Source organism: Dermacentor albipictus, chromosome 7 (genome assembly GCF_038994185.2).
Source record: "Dermacentor albipictus isolate Rhodes 1998 colony chromosome 7, USDA_Dalb.pri_finalv2, whole genome shotgun sequence".
Lineage (NCBI taxonomy): Eukaryota > Metazoa > Arthropoda > Arachnida > Ixodida > Ixodidae > Dermacentor > Dermacentor albipictus.
In genome coordinates this window covers 95,801,658-95,818,243 of record NC_091827.1, presented here as the reverse complement: position 1 = coordinate 95,818,243, position 16,586 = coordinate 95,801,658, and the positions used below count along the sequence as shown (strand labels likewise).

General features: G+C 44.7%; 1 protein-coding gene across 1 annotated transcript; it reads left to right on the top strand.

Annotated features, from left to right (window-relative positions):
• The first annotated feature begins 11 nt into the window (after window positions 1-11).
• Window positions 12-15,053, top strand: LOC135896999 (cytoplasmic 60S subunit biogenesis factor ZNF622). Its single transcript, XM_065425560.1, has 4 exons — window positions 12-429; window positions 3,168-3,677; window positions 7,814-8,013; window positions 13,680-15,053. The coding sequence occupies exons 1-4, from the start codon at window positions 76-78 to the stop codon at window positions 13,912-13,914; spliced, it is 1,299 nt and encodes a 432-aa protein (XP_065281632.1). The 5' UTR covers window positions 12-75; the 3' UTR covers window positions 13,915-15,053.
• Window positions 15,054-16,586: the final 1,533 nt, after the last annotated feature.

The following is a 16,586-nucleotide window of genomic DNA, read 5'->3' as shown; positions in this document are numbered from 1 at the left end:
TTTATTGCGTGGCTGTGCTAAGCCGTTTGACGCGACGCGTCCGGCAACATTGGACTTAAAGAACTGAAGGCAAAGATGGCGGCTGCGTCGTCGTACGCATGTCTCTCGTGCAAGGTGGTTTTCGCCAACGCGGATTTACACCGGTCACACTACAAGAGTGACTGGCACCGGTACAACTTAAAGCGTAAGGTGGCCTTCCTGCCTCCGGTCAGCGCCGAGGAGTTTCAGCAGCGCGTCCTAGCGCACAGGGAAGCCAGTGTCGCCGCGGAGGCCAGCGCCACCGGCACCTACTGCGACGTGTGCGGCAAGCGTTTCGGCGCGCTGAAGGCGTTCGAGAATCACGTAAACTCGAAGAAGCACCAGCAGGCTGTGGTCATGGCTGAGTCCAGCGCACCAGCGGAGCCTGCTTCGCCGTCCGAAGTTATCGCTGTAAGCTTGCATGCATGCGTCATGTCTGCGGTTGCCTGGGCCCTGTCTTCGCATTCGTCCCGTGAAAGAACTGCGTTTGGAAGCCTCATTCAATTAAGTTGACGTCGATAGTTAGTGACAGCTGTCAACGTTGGCGCCTTGACGACATCGGTTAATGTGACCCTCCCCTTCGGTAACCAACAATGGATGACAGCTGCAATACGCGGCAAGGTTCTGACATACCTTTAGACACAGCGTTATTATAATCTCAGGTATTTTTGTGGGGCCTCCGTTTGCCAGTTACATGTCCTCTCCTGGAGCAGTACTTGTAAAAACTTCCAATATATCGTCGCGACGAGAAAAGCACCGAGCAACGAAAAAAGGCGCCCAGCGACTTCTGCAACACCAGTCAGAACCTTGCCGAAAACGGGACTCCCCGAGTTAGTTGTTCTTCCTTAATTGCGTAAGTTGAGCTGCCCGCACTTTCGGTAAAGTGATTTGCGTTTGAAAATTATATTCGTCATCACTTTAAACCCTGTCACCGTACTTTTATGTACTTCTTAGCAACCGGGGTTAGATGGGGTACTTGCAATGTTATTGCACCTTCTTGTGCAATTTTGGCGACTCGCACAGCGTTTCGGACGTATTTTCAGAACTATCGATGGTACTATCAGTTTCGTGTGACGTGGTACACGTTGCGTTGTGTGATTCGAGCGGTTTTGCTCAACCGGCCAGCTAGAGCGCACTGAAGATAACTCCGAAAGCAGACTTGTATGATATACTTAGAGAAATGTAAGGGATGTTATGGAGTATAGAGCGAAAAAGTATTTGAGTAGAGTACGAATTACTCATAAAAAGTATTTTGTTACTTCGAAGATACTGGCACGATACATTTTCTTGTGAAGTTCGAAAAAAAACTACATAGAAGGAAAGCCGATGTACTTCCAGAAAGCTCTATTGGCGTTTATCGAGGTTCTTGTCGGAGGTCTTCCCCTGTTCTTTAAAACATGGCTCTCTATTGAAAGGGCTTTCCACAGATGTGCTCGAGTGGACTACGACATCATGTCGCAGGAAGAGTTCATAAGGTGCAGCATACTTCAAATCAACTGTCGCTTCATTTGACTAATTTTTTTATACAGGTAAGCAGACAACACATGGGTGACTGAAAGTCTATTGTCTCGTACAGGTGCCTTGTGTAAAAGCTTCTTTGTTTGTTTTAATTCCGGACTGTCTCATTCTTTGCAGTGCAACCGACAAAAGCTGGTAGTCGGAGATTCTAACCTTAGTTACTCGGCATTTGCAGACACATATTTCGGCTACACCCATAGCTACAACTGGTGACATCCAGGCTACTGCAAATTACGGAGCCTCATAGTTCTACCATCTAGTATCATTACTGCCCTACAAAGCCCGGTTTGGCGATTAAAAAGGGAACTCTACACAGAAAATTTGGTGGAGACAGCTTAATGACCACCCAATGATAGCTTCAGACGGCTTCACCATCACTAGTGACAACCTACTGAGTTGTGCCTATACCCTCACAATCACCTTGGCACAAATTCAAGATAAAGCTGTTCTCTCCCCTTATCGCGACCATCTCTTGATTTCCCGCATTCCACGGCTGCGCAGCCAGACACTCCACATTATTGCTGCCATTCCAATGTGACCAGTAAAATGTTTCTCTTGGAACTGGATATGCCTGTGCAGCAATCTAGCTTTATCAGTGAAATTGCAGCAATCTGCTCCGGACTGCCCGTGAACTATGCTCAGCTAACGCTGCCAGGTCACTGCTTAACTGTCATTGAAATTTCAGCCATAATCTGCTCCTTTGGAGAGAATAACTATTCTTTTGTTGCTGAGAGGAAGACGGAAACCATGTATGGTATCTTAATGTCCACCTGTGAGGCAGGGGCTTCTCCAGCAGCAGACTTTGAAACTGCGCTTCTAAGGGTAAAGCCTTCCCATTGTTGTTTCCACAAACACTCTACATGTTTGGGGGGTGACAACGGGGCAAAGAAAAACTAGGTGCCAGTTAAGGGGAAGGAGGTGCAGATCTTTTCATGGAACCATTCCACATGTATGCCCCGCGGGGATAAATTGCTAGAGGAATCAAGTTAGTGTGCACCTGTTGAACTAGGGAATTGTGGTGGCTGTGGCCAGGTGATTTGGTCTTGTGCTCTTTTGCTGAACGGATTGGATTTTTCATCAATGTAATTGAAATAATGACTATAAGCTAGGTACTCTGAAGGGTATTTAATTTGCAGCAGAATTACTCCTATCTCAATGTACTAGGGCAAATCAGAAAGTCTTTACTCCTATTTTTTTTAGCAAAAGTATGGCTGTAAATGCGAAGCCAACATATCCATTCCCAGTGGTGGACTTTTCTTATCAGCCTTATCTGCCGGTAGCTGCCGGCCTGCTGCGTGTGTCTGTGACTGATGACTGCGATGGGACAAATGTCTGAACTGGTGTGGGGACTATTTGGAAAAAGAGTGTAAGGTACGTAGAATAGTATGTGTATTTGTAATTGCCTGTATGTACCCTGTTTTGACTAATAAAAATATAGGGGCAAGGACTTTCTGATTTGCCCTTGTATTTTCAAGATCCCAAACTACTATGAAAATTATTTAAGATAGAATAACTTGAGTAGAATATTTCAGATACGTTCAGGTCTGCCCGAAAGTGACTGTCCAACAACATGTCCCACGATATGTGAACAGTTGGCACCGTCCCATCCTTACTTGCCTGTTCTATCACAGAATCCAAAGGCCGAGAGGAGTGAAAGCACCAGCAGTTGCAGCAGCATGGTTGCCCGGAAGAACGCAAAGAACGCGTCCGAACACGCTCCCCTGCCTGGGCAGAAAGCTCCCACTCAACGCATGCCGTGGACGAACAGGACGACGGCCGTGGCTGCCATCGTCGCCGACGACGACAGCGATGACAGCGAGTGGGAGAGCATCGAGGGTGAGGGTGAAGACGAAGAGGTGGATGATGAAGAGGAGGAGGAAGTGATGGAAGATGACTCCGAGCGGGTGCCCCCCTCCGAGTGCCTGTTCTGTGGCAAGCAGCACGACAGCGTTGTTGCCAATGTGGCCCACATGGGGGAAGTGCACTCCTTCTTCATCCCCGATGCGGAGTACCTCGTGGACGTCGAAGGCCTGCTGACGTACCTGGGCTACAAGTTGGGCGTTGGCCGGCTCTGCCTGTGGTGCAGCAACGAACGGAGCGCCCCCTACGGGAGCCTGCAGGCCGTCCGACAGCACATGCGGGTGAGTGAAGGTACCTGCTGGGAATGATTTGGAATGCCTTAGCTGGATCACAGTTGGCTCCCGATGATGCGAACTTGGGTAATTCAAATTCTGGTTAGCTCCAAAAAGTTTGGTTGGCTGCTTTGTTCTTGAACCATTTCAGCATCATCTTTTTTTACGTGTCGCTCTCCTAGGTAAGTTTTAATAAATTGCACATTTAATTGAGTGTCATATGTCAAGGAAAAAACAAGTAAATAATTTGTAGGTGATTCCAAAGTAAAAAAAAATTATACGTGTGTACAGTATTGTACATTGTTCATTCTTTAATACGTGGATAAACTGGAATAATTAGTTTTTTTTTGTCTTTTAAATAGATTTGAAACAACCAAGGCTCATATTTTGTAATGCTTCATGCTATTGTTAATTATGATCACGTGTCTTGCCGAGTGGTTGATGCCAGCATGGACGGCAGACTGGTGGCCTTTCAAGCTATGTCCGAGCCAGTGACAAGGGGGAAAATGGAGCATATCATTGCAGAATACTACTAGACCATGCCATGCCTGAGCCTGCAAGAAAGCTCGGTGGTTGTGCATGTGTGAGTAAGAAAACAAAGCATGTAAGAAAATGCAAAAACAAATTATCCCATTGCTGATTAATACAATTGGTTCTCATGCATCTTGCAATATTGTAGGCATGCACGGCAATATTGTGATGTCGTTGTCGTCGCGCTGTTGTCATCACATCGTCGCACAATTTAATAAATTACATCTCATTGTCATTTGGCCATTATTGTTATGCTGCCTTTTTCGTTCAACCAATATCATTCTTCCTGCATCATTCCGTCATTGCTGCGCCACGCAGTCGTCACACTTCCATGCTCATGGACGACCTTGGCAAGCTAGTGTCATATCAATGTGGGACAATATCAGAGTGTGTGGCATATACTCTGAACAGCAGAAGTCTCATAATTGCCTCTATACGTATAGTTAAATAAATGTGAGTTGAGGAATACTGTTTGTTGCTATAATTCTCTAATGCTATTCAAATTACCGTTGACAGTCATCAGGGGATGAGCTCTGCTGTAATATTTTTTTAGAACTCACCACAGGTAGCAGCATCTCTGAGGAGAGGCTAGGTGGTTCTTCATTCCGAAAGGGCACAATCTTTCAAGCATGCCAATTGATTCATTCATTTATCCATGGAGTTTGACGTTCCAAACCGACTCTGGGGCTATAAGAAATGCTGTAGCGGGCGACTCTGGATTAATTTAAACCACCAAGGCTTCTTTACCGTGCACCTAAATCTAAGTACACAAGCATTTTTTGGGGGGGGGGGGGGGGGGGCACTTTGCTGCCATTGGAATGTGACCGCTGCTGATGAACCCGGGACCTTGTGCTCGGCATCAGAATGCTATGGCCACTGAGTTACCATGGCAGGTCTTTTGAACATTCTGTTGCCACCACATATGTGTTGGGGGGGGGGGGGGGTGATTCTCAGAGCGTTACTTCAGTCAGAGCTTTGAGTTAATTCCTGATTTTTGGCTTCCTACAGGCAGTGCACTTCGGCTAAAGCCAACTGAGAGGACATTTACAAGGAATGAATAGCCGAACTTGGAAATGTTTTACATTTAAACTGCTGTGTGTTATAGCACTATAAGGTGGAGACTATCTCAAGAACTGAGCGGCATTTAAAACAACGGGCATCTAGGAGTATATATTGCCATTTGACCTCTGCCATATTTCACTTTGGCTTTTGCAGAGACAAACAAAATCGTGTTGCTTTTTTATTGATTCACATGATCACTCATAGTTATGACTTGAGTTTTCGATAATTGATTTGCGGAAGCCTGGAGGCTGGCCGACCTGCAGCACTTACTCCCAGCCTAAATGTCTCATTTACAGACCTGCTTTCAAAATTAATTAAAAGCGACTGCCATTAATCCTTCATAAAGCAGGACAGTTAACTTTTAATGGCTTCTGCTTTTAGCCTGCGTGTGTGGAGGGTAGGGAGTCTTTTTTCTCAGAGAGGTGTGCAAGAACGGTGGCAGCAAAATTGGGTCTGGAGAGTAGCTCTGTGTCTGCTAGCACTCTGGGAAAAAATAAAATCAAATCTGGTCTGTAGTTGACTCGTCACATGCTGTGTGCAAAAGTTTTATTCAACGGCGACAAAAGTTGTACGCAACGGTGAAAAATGCCACAGCACTTTTCTTGTAAATCTGCTTGCCATGAGAAAAAGAGGCATTGCAGAAGAAATGAGAAGGCAAAAGTCCAGATGTGTGCACAATTTAAAAAAGAAAAAGCTTTTTTGAACTCTTTCTCTTCACTTTGCATGAACAGCTGTCTGGCCAAACTGGGCTTATCGCGACGATGGTGTAATCAAATGTTGGCAACTTGATGCGCCAGTCCTGATACCAGTGCACTATGTGTGTCCTCGCAAGAGATTCAATGCGGTCTGCAACATGAGCTATCCTAGGTGCAGTACTGCGTTGCATCAATTACAAGCCTCACAGCATTAACCAACAGAGTTGCCTATAACTGTCACCAGTAGCATATCTCAGCAGGTGTAGCGACCAGCTGTTGCTCAACTTTGGTGATTGTCATTCGATGGTTTCTGCGAAATTATTTTTTACTTCCATATAAATGTCGCGAAAGAAACTGGGATGTTTGCATGGCATATTTTACAGCTTTGCGAAACATCCAAAGAACATGCAAAATGATGACCTGTGCACTTGATCTTGAAATTATTGCATTGGTGTCAGGCAGGACATTTTGGTTACATAAATGTTACAGAATGTATTTTGAGAAGCTACAGCTAATTTTCTAACTTCTCAAATGTAATAGCCTTGTCTTGGTGTAACAACAGCCAACATTACCGGAGAACACGAAGGACAAGCAATGACACCGAGCCAATCTCAAGGTTCACTGGCAACTCAACAGCGCACAGGTTGTTAGTGCATCTTGCGATTGTCTTTTTGCTTGCTCATCATGTTCTCTGGTGCTGTTTCCCAACATGATGGACCAGCTAGCCCAACAATACGTTTTGACCAGTTCCATCTCAGTGTAACAATGTTCTTGTGAAATACGGCGGTTCAACTGCTTAGAAACTTCACTCTAACACGTTTGAGTTAAGCCTCATCCAACCTTTGTCGATTTCGCACGGTCGCAATATGCAGCTGCCTTTGCTGGATCCAGAGCCTGCAAGCTTTCCTGTGGTGGAGTATGCAGACTGGTTGTATTGTTTAAAGTATGTGCTCGCATTCAGCACAGGTGCACGTTTTGCACACTATGGGCAGTGTGCACTTGAGTGCGGTGCCACAGTGCAAAAATGTGGCTCGCTGCACATCACACACGACTGCTAAGGAATTCGACGGCTTCGTCAAACCAGGCCATTTCTGCACACAACTGCGGCAGGCATGGTGCAATGAAGCAGCAAAAAAAATGGAACACCCATTATTATTGCTGGGCATTGCTCAGCAAAGTTGGCTTGGACGCAAAACGCCACATGTGTAAGGGCAAATTCTGTCAGTATGAATGCAAATGTTTCGTGCTTAAAAACATTGCAGCCAGTAATATCGTCCATGCCACAGTCAAAAACAATTTCCGGTTGCTTGTCGCGATGCTAGTCATTGTATACAAAGGACAGCACTGAAACAGCACCCATTGGAAAAGTTTATCACAGGAGTGGGCAAGGGAGGTTACCTATGCACGGTCTTGCCAATTCTCTAAAGCCTAGCGAGTGCTAGAGGTCACGACATCCAATCATGAAAGACCTAGAAGGACAGATGTATTTCATTTTCTGGTGCCAATCTTTGTTTAAATGCAGTGCAATGCAAGGGCATTTGTTGTTCCAGGCTATTTATCACCCTGCATAGACAGCTTAGGCACATAGGCAGCTTAGGCACATGCAGCTTAAGCACATGTCGGAACTGTCGCATCTCCATTGTTGACATCACTGGATGAGGAGCATTGACACTCATCTTGATTATAGGTGGATTATGCATGAGAGCTGCCCCTGCTTGTTGGCTGCTTTGTGTCAACACAATTATGTGCTTCCACAGCAGCTGGCACTGCTGTTCAATTTAGCACCGAGTGCTCCTTCTCGCTGCAATGCTGTCATCATGTCCTCTTGCTTTGCTTGTCTCTGCTCCGCCATACTAGGACAAAGGCCACTGCAAAATGGCGCACGATGGAGTAGATGGCCTGATGGACTACTCTGACTTCTACGACTACACGGCGAGCTATCCCGAGGGCGAAGGTGGAGACGCAGATGAAGAGGTCGATGTCAATGTGCTCGAAAGTGACGGCTGGCAGCTGGTGCTGCCATCTGGGGCCGTGGCCGGTCACCGTTCCCTGGCGAGGTCAGTGAGTGTGTGTACTGGTTCCAGTGCCAACTGTGTGAAATGACTGAATTCCTCTTTTGAACTCAAGGGATTGTGTTGCTGCCACACAGGAAAGCCGTTGCTGAGGAGACATTTTAGGAGTACTGACATGGCATTTGTGATGTCTTTTTGTTTTCTCATAAAATGGAGTACCATGCTCTCTGTATCCTAGAGAAAAATATTGGAAAGCACAAGTGATAAACAGTGGCTGAACAATGAATTTCGCTGAGGACAATGCTTCAACAAGGGGACCTGCCTTGACGAAGACAAGTCCGGTTGTTGAAATGTTGGCTCTAGTGACATTCCTTGTTTAGCCAATGTTCATTGCCTCAAGCCTATGTCTTCATATGAGCTTCCTTCATGTTTGGAAAGCACAAGACAAACGGCAGCAAACGGCAAACTACTGGTGTCAGAAAGACATTGATCATCAGCAAAATACTGACGATTGTGTTTGCAAAGTATTTATGTATTTATTTATTTGTAGATGGTGCAGCCAAACATTTAGCTGTAGCAGGAGTAGGAAAAGAACAATGAATTTTAGACTTACATTACAACTACTAAATAGCAGTAAAAGATTCATGTAAAGGGCATTCCAGCACTGAATCATATGAGGGAAATGTATAAAAACAAGTCTGAATGAGAACTATACGGAACAATATTTAGAGCATGTTATTGAGGAGTATTTGAGGGGGCTGTGGTGGCTGAAAATGAAATAGAATCATGAGAAGAACAACGAGGTGAATTTGCATAATTGTGCAAAAATTATGGTGCCGCATGCCGTGAACACTGCTGGAATTCCAAATCAAACGATGTGTGGCCTCCTTCTTGAGGAAGCTCGGCTCCTCGCCATAGAGTCATGACCACCCGCACAAATGCCTCTTTGCAGTGTGATTTACGTCACTCCCGGGACTAACCATCCAATGCGGAAGGTGCAATGCCGCTGCTGTAAATGCACGCACAGAAAAAGAAAAGAAAGGGGGGGGGGAGGCAGGGCTCAACGCCATAGTGCATCCCTCCGATCCAGTGTGCGAGAAGGCAGGGAAGGAACACCGCTTAGGAATGCTACTAGGGGCTAGAGGGAAAGAGAGTCTGTCTCCATTGGCAGTGACACTCCTGCTGGTGGCATGGTTATAGGACTATTCATTTCTCCTATCTCCTACAATAGTGTACCGATCTGAAAAATTCTTTTGGTAAAACACTCCTTAGACAGCTCCTTACAGCCTCCAGTGTAAAACAAAAATTTGCAATGGGGCCTGGTGAGGGTCCCCTTTAAGGTTAGCCTTCTTAGCATCTCCCCTCACCCCTTTGATGTCCGTTTCTGACTGCTGTCGACTTGCTGCGACACCAAGTAAAAGCTGTCATTCGATCAAAAAAAAGAACGAAATTGCATGTCGTATGGTGGGTTTTGAAACCCGATGCTCTTACCATTAGGGCATAGACACATGCCTAAAAGGTCGGAATAATACACCCTTACGAATTTCCCTCATTTAAGCAGCAGGTGCATCGCCTAGGGACAATTTCGGCTTATTGGAGGGGAGTACGTGAACCTTTTAGCTGACAACAAAGATGGAGGTTACATGATGCATTCATCACCGAATTCCACAGTGCATCTCTTATCGTACTGCGGCGTAGTGGTGCATTTCTACAAGGACGAGTCTGTCACGTCTTGCGACTCAACACATTTTTGTGCTGAAAAAAAGTTCCTCTTTATCCGCAAGGTCCACCGTGGTGGCCGAGAGACACGTTTGTCACTGAAATCTGCAGCGCGTCCCTAGTTGTAGTGCACCATGTTGCCGTGCTGACTCATGACAGCTTTGCAAACACAGATCCACTGTGCGTGGAATCTGCCTAATTTTGTTACCTGTGAAGCTACTTCTCCAAACCCTGGCATTTCCTTGTGCCAGCTTGTGTGGAATTTCTCGCATTTGGTGGCATGTACTTTAGTGTGCATATCATGGCAAGTGGTTGAAGTACTAATCTGCCAACTGGGGGGTGCCAATCGGCATAATTTTGTAAAGACAGCTACAGTTCTACTACAAATAGCTCACTTTTTTTAGGGGAAGTCAAACCAAATCAGTTCCAAAATGGGCATCCTAAAAAAGTAATTAGATTTTTCCAACATGGCTTTTGCCGTACATGTGCAGCACCAACCTTTTGTTTGATATTTTGCGTGTATTTGACACTACTTGTTGTCGAGAGATGCTGTCATCTCTGTGCAGTCATGCAAACTCATTTTAAATTGCATTTCCACTCACCGAAGGGCACGCAACTCGACTTGCCTACTTCCGGGCGCTTGCTCAAGTGGTCACGTGTGTGTCGCCTGCTACCTCCAAGGCATGCGTGGAGGGGATGCTGTCATCTTTTACAGCCGCCAATATCAAATTTTCGATAGCTTAGATGTAGCCCTGTGTGGATAAGTTCAGAGATACTACTAAAAAGTTTTTTTTTTCTTTGCCTTCGGTTCTGGTTCACACATTGCCATACAATGGCCTGTGCGTAGTCATGGTTTCAGTATTGCTACGCACAGTGCCTGTTCTTGTGGTAACTGCTGAAGCGTTTATCAATGTCTAACATATTTTTTAAGCGTAAATTTTGCTATACATATTTGTCTCTGTCACTTAATGTATATCGTGTTTGTGTATATATATATATATATATATATATATATATATATATATATATATATATATATATATATATATATAATGTATATGTATATGCGGTTGGTCCATGGAAAGTGTTTTTGGAGGAATGGTTGTATGCCATACATTTTTACTGTGTTTGAGTTTTTAATCATTTCTTGCTATAGAAGCTGCAATTTAAAAAATTTACTTCCATGGCAGTTTCTTGTGAAAAAGTTTAACAATGTTAAAAGGACCCTGAAATGATTTTGACAATTTGGACAGACGTACTGAGTCGTTAGAGTAGGTCATTCTGATCATTAATTGATGCATCTAAGTGCTCTGCGTAAAGCGTGTAATTTATTATAAGGTATTAAAAATGTACACCGCTCGGCTGAATTTTCAGCCGCCCCCTAACCATTTGACATAAATTCTTCTAATGACCCTAGTAGGGAGAGCTATCTTATTGGCTGCCCAGGGGGCATCGTCAATAATTTTTCGAACTTTATGGTGAACATATCTTGTTTGTAATTGTTGGAATGTTAGTTAATTTGCTTCTATAAAAAGAGAGTAACAAAGACAATGCACTAGAACAATTTCTCACTACACTTATGCACTTCGGGAACACAGCAAGCGTCGTCTGCTTATGTTACAATGTGCTCCGTTTTGACAAGAGCTCCGCGGTCAGTATGTCTCAGTCTTTTCGCGAGCACCACGATTCGCCTTTGTTGTGTTGTGGGCTGCAAACGTAGCAGCTTGCAAAATGTCAAGCTGAAACATCATGTCCCTCTGCAAGGCAACAGACAAACGGAGTGGCCGCAGTGCATCATACTGTCGCTATCCGATCAGTGCCAGGATTTGCGCGTTTACAGCCGTCACTTTACACCGGAGGATTACTACCACAATAGCATTTTACAAGTCCAGTATTCGGGTAAATGCAAGCGCAAGGGGTCAGGGCCTGGCTGTTTGACCATGCCGTTTCACGGGATGAGCAGAAGTGCAAAGGTCTGCACGGTGCAGCCACCTGGTGGCACAGAAATCAACCAAACACAGTAGTAGTAGTGAAGTTCACTCTTCTTTGCTGCTGGTGTACATTTTTCGCAAGAGCTTAATCGTTAACTTATTGTTTTTGTAAATGTTGAAGAATGTTTTACGCTTGGTTAGAGCAATATTAGCTCTTTGTTTGGCTGGTTAAACTCTGCACCAACAGGTGGCTTGGCCGTGCAGACTGATCAGGCCGCTCACGTATGTCTACGCTAAAGATCCTTCATCAGCTTGAATTTATGCCTCCACCTATCTGTCAAAATGCCTGGCTCGCCTGTGGTTACCGGAATACCAGACACATTCGGCGCTGCGACAGAATGCTCGCAACGCATGCTGCTTCGACAGCTCTCGCTTGTAGTCGACTGCCAAGCAGCTGGTGGAGAGGTTGGAGGGGCTTCACGTGCTCGCTCCTAGACTACCAGAAGTACGCAGTCAATGAAGGCGGAGCTTATCCCCGATCACTCTGCGAACGAGTTGAGGAGAAAATGCAGGACTATGGAGGAGGGTAACTTGTAGTCGTCCGTAGCTCTCTTAATATGTGACCCTTCACATAAATCGTGGTGCCAATGATTAACTTTAGCCTACGCATCTACAATGTTTCTCCGAACCGTTTCAGGGGCCGTTTAAGAAAGATTGGTTGTAGGTTAAATACTAGATGCCAAAGTGACACTGAATGCCAAGGAGAAGGCCATCCTAGACCTTTTCTGGGAATTTCAGAGGATCGTTAGGGACTTCGTCTCCTCAGCCCCCTCTCCGGTTGTAGAATTTAATTTCCACCTTTCTGCCTTTTGACCTTCAGGGCTAAGCAGGCCTGTCTTGGTACAAACACTGCATGCTTCCCACCATAGTCGCCCTTCAATATGCCAAGGACTACTACTACCAGAATGGTTTTCAGCAGCAATGTCAGAGTAAAACTTGGTAGAATTAGTTGCTCTATTCAAAGACTTCCAGAATGTCTTTGTTAGAGTGGCAGAAAAACAGAAGCTTAAGTATGGCTTGTTAGTTGTTCTGTTTATGGTGCATACAACCAGGCTTGTGACCAGCTGAAGTGACATAAGTTTACATTATAAGTAGACTCTCAAGGCTTAATGAAACCATCTTTTCAAACTCTGCTTGATTTGGCGGAACATCTGACGAAACATTCAGCAATTGTGATCTTGAGCAGGAGTTGGCAACATGGTTTTGGAGGCAGTTTATTGTCGCACAACTTATGCATTGTATGTGTACCAGAACATAAAACTGATTCACCAGATGAAATACCTCAATTTCAATTTCTTTCCCATTTTTGAGTTGCTGGATTCGCAAATGAAGGGCGACAACAGCCTCTGTTATTCTCTTGCTGGTGCATTGGTGCATAATGCAGTGTAGACCACTTGAAAGGTTATTATAGTCTATGCTGGTATCTTTACGGACACTCCAGATGTGTCCTGCAAGGATGCATTGGACTACTCATACTCCATGCCTGTATCTTTACGGATACTCCGGACGTGTCCTGCAAGGATGCACTGGACTACTCGAACTGACTGAAAGTGTGCAGCTCAGCAAATATTCTCAGTAAATAGGCAGTGAAATGCTTCAGTGCTGTTTAAGACAAAGCCATGAGCAATGCTGGAGCAAGGTAAAGGCATTCTTCATTTGATGGTGGTGACATACTTCAAAGGGAGAAAAAGGGCTTAACTTTTCTGCATTAATTTTCTGTGTTTCATGGAAAGGCTCTGTAGATAGGTCAGTCTTGAGGCGTTAACCTGACAATGGTTGCCAATATAGGCAATATAGGCATTTGATGTGCAAATATGCACAATCACTTTGTCTACATGTTTCACTGCGTGCAGGCATTGAAAATTGATGTTTTTGTTATGGTGCACATGTAAGCAACTATGGCAATGAGTGTCAAGTAGCTTACGCCATACTATCCCCGCTTACATGCTTCAAATTATGGGCACTTGCTTTTAGTTAATTGTTCTTCATGCTTTCTTGCAGGTACTACCGTCAGAACTTGCCCGCTGTAGCGGCGTCGCGGCCTGGCGACTCAGTGCGCCGTGTCCTGAGTCAATACCGGGCTCTGGGCTGGACGGGGGCCACATCGCGGGAGGTGGCCCAGCAGAAGGCGCGCGATATTCGCTTCATTCAGAGCGTGCGTGCCAAGAGGCACATGAAGCTCGGTTGCAAGGCCAACAAGCTGCAGAAGCACTTCAGGCAACAAGTGTTGTTCTGAAGCGCAGTATGAGCTGGCATCAATGGAGCAGCCTGCAATGCGCCTGAGAGTATAAAATAGGATTTTTTTTTTTTTCAAGATATACTGCCACTATGCTGACAGATCTTTAAGCAGAGGGCAAGTATTTGGAGGATGTCCTTGAGTTGGCTGTATAGAACTTCTGCAGATGAGAGTCACTTCAGTGCTGCTTTGCGCATGCTGCACTAATGATTTTTTCTTGGCCACATGGAGCAGTTCATAAAGCACATCAGCCAGCCCAGAAGGCAAGCCTTGGAATATGTAAATGAATTCAGAGGGGTACACTTGGAGCACAAGAGCAAAACAGACAGCAGGACACTTTTAACTTCTCCGTTTTTTTTCGAGCGAAATTGGCAGTAATTGATACACGGGGTCAGAATCCTTGCCTTGATTTAGAGAGTGGGCATGGAAACACAAGTTGTGTTTCGAGCATGGCAATTCATTGTTGTGGGGGACAGCAATGATGAATTGCTAGTGAACGGAAGTGGCTGTTGCATTAGAAAGCTGGAAGCACGAGAGGGCCACTTAGAAGGAAGATGGCAGTTTAATAATGCTTGAATGACACTATTGGAACAGGCTGGTGGACATCACTTGTTAAAGTGTAACTGCTTTAAAAAAATGTGGTGGCACCAACAGTTTGGTTGTCGCAAATGGTGATGTTCAGGGCCTGTGAAATACTGTCCTGGGTGCCATATTTTTGGGGCTGCCCATTGGAATTCTTGTACAGCGGGGTTTGACAGTGTATGGCTCCTGTTGAACTTAAGTTAATTCGCAGAGCTTTGTAAGGCAGACTCGAGTTTTTTTTCTTTTATTCGAAATTCTTTGAGCGAGCTCTGCTGCTGGACCTTTTAGTCATGCTTTTGGCTCGCGTCATTTCTATTTGTCCTGTACATGGGAAGACATGGGCAGTAGGCGTTTTTCTGTGAACAACAGTGTCGTTTTAATGCAGAAAGACTATCCTGAATTTCGTTCATAAAGGGAGAGTGCTGTTTTCTTGCCTGCATTGCTTACCTCATGTATGCAAAGCGCTGATTGTCCATACAGCAGCGCATATGTAAAAGGTAAAAGTGTAAGATATGTACAGCTTGTTCTTTTGAAATTAAAATGTGTTGAGCGTTGGCCTCCTGTCTTTTGCATAATTTGAGCATGTTTGGCTGTTCTCGGTGAGTGAAAAACACTTGCTGTGGTGGAATGCCTTGTAGCTCTGTGTGGCTAAATATGAGGTATTAACCACTGCCAAGTAAAATGTAGTTGTGCTGTATTTACATATGCACGTCCACACTGGCACCTTTTTCGACTCAACTGTCTATAGTGTAATACTGTCAATAATTGATATTGCTACCAGTCAGACTATGTTAAGCAATCAATTGGCTCCAATTCCAAAATCGGGCACTTTCGTCATGAACCGGATACATAAGAATTAATAGGCATTTCTAAAGCATCCCTATGTCATAATGAGGGCTGGAAATGTCACTGAAGCGCATTGACTGCCAGCTTTTACCTTCAAGAATGGTGAAATTCTCAGCTCTGATAGTACATCCCACGTTAAAGTGCCTAATGTTGGCACTTGGCAACATCATCTCTGTTAATAGGTAGGTCGTATGTTTATGGACCCTTCACAGTGGTTATATTGTTGCAAGTTAAAACAGAGGGTACCACAGGCTGAATGCTGATAGTACTTGCAAGCTAAGTGTGCATGTAAGCATTTTTGTGATAACTGCCTCGGATAATTAAAATTGGGAGATTCGAAACACCAGAATAGTTTTGACTGACAGCTTCATAGCAGTGGCCGACATTAGAATTTCGCTTAGCGGCCTAATTATAACTGTTGTATTTCATGACTAATGTGATTCCAAAACTAACAGCATAACCTACAGCTTGAAACTGTCTTCTATCGGTATTGAAATTTAAGTACTTGGAATCTGCAGCAAAGTGTGTGCTGTTGGAGTGAATGATTCCTCGCTGGGAAATTTGAAGTGTTCACTGCTGTTAATTGGAACAGCAGCGCGTTTCTTGGCATTTGAGTTTGTATTTATCCATTGTATTTGTAGTACTCCACGGCCTGACTATGGCCTCTCCCAGTGATCTATAATTACCCCTCTCTTGTGCTATATGATTCCACATTATGATGACCATTATCTCTGATGACCAGTTATCTACCCTACACAGTACATGGCCTGCCCAATTACATTTCATCCTTTTAATGTCAACTATAATACTGATTACCTCCGCCTGCTCTCTGGTCCACGAGGTTCTCTTCCCGTCTCTTATTGTTAGGCCCGAGCTTTTTTCGTTCCATTGCTCATTGCGCAATCCTTGATATGTTCTCAAGCTTCCTTGTTCAACTCGGAGTTTCTGCCCCATACGTTAGTACTGGTAGAATGCAATGATTGTACACTTCAAGGATAGCAGTACGCTACCATTTCAGGTAGAATATAAGGAAAAGTGATGCTGCAAGCACTGGCAGGTTTCTGCAATTGCAACGTGATTACTAAAGTCGCCGATTAAGGGAATTTCACTTAATGTCCCAAAGCCAGAGTGGGACTGTCAGAGGCGCTTAGTGGAGGACTTCGAATCAACTTTATTTATCTGCTGTTCTTTAACTGTGCAAACAAGTGCTCTTGCATCCATCTTGAGGAGAGCCTCTTGATGCT

Coding starts and splice junctions, on each gene's coding strand:
- LOC135896999 (XM_065425560.1), top strand. CDS start 76: ATGGCGGCTGCGTCGTCGTACGCATGTCTCTCGTGCAAGGTGGTTTTC. Junction 430..3,167: donor CGCCGTCCGAAGTTATCGCT/GTAAGCTTGCAT, acceptor GTTCTATCACAG/AATCCAAAGGCCGAGAGGAG. Junction 3,678..7,813: donor CCGTCCGACAGCACATGCGG/GTGAGTGAAGGT, acceptor CCGCCATACTAG/GACAAAGGCCACTGCAAAAT.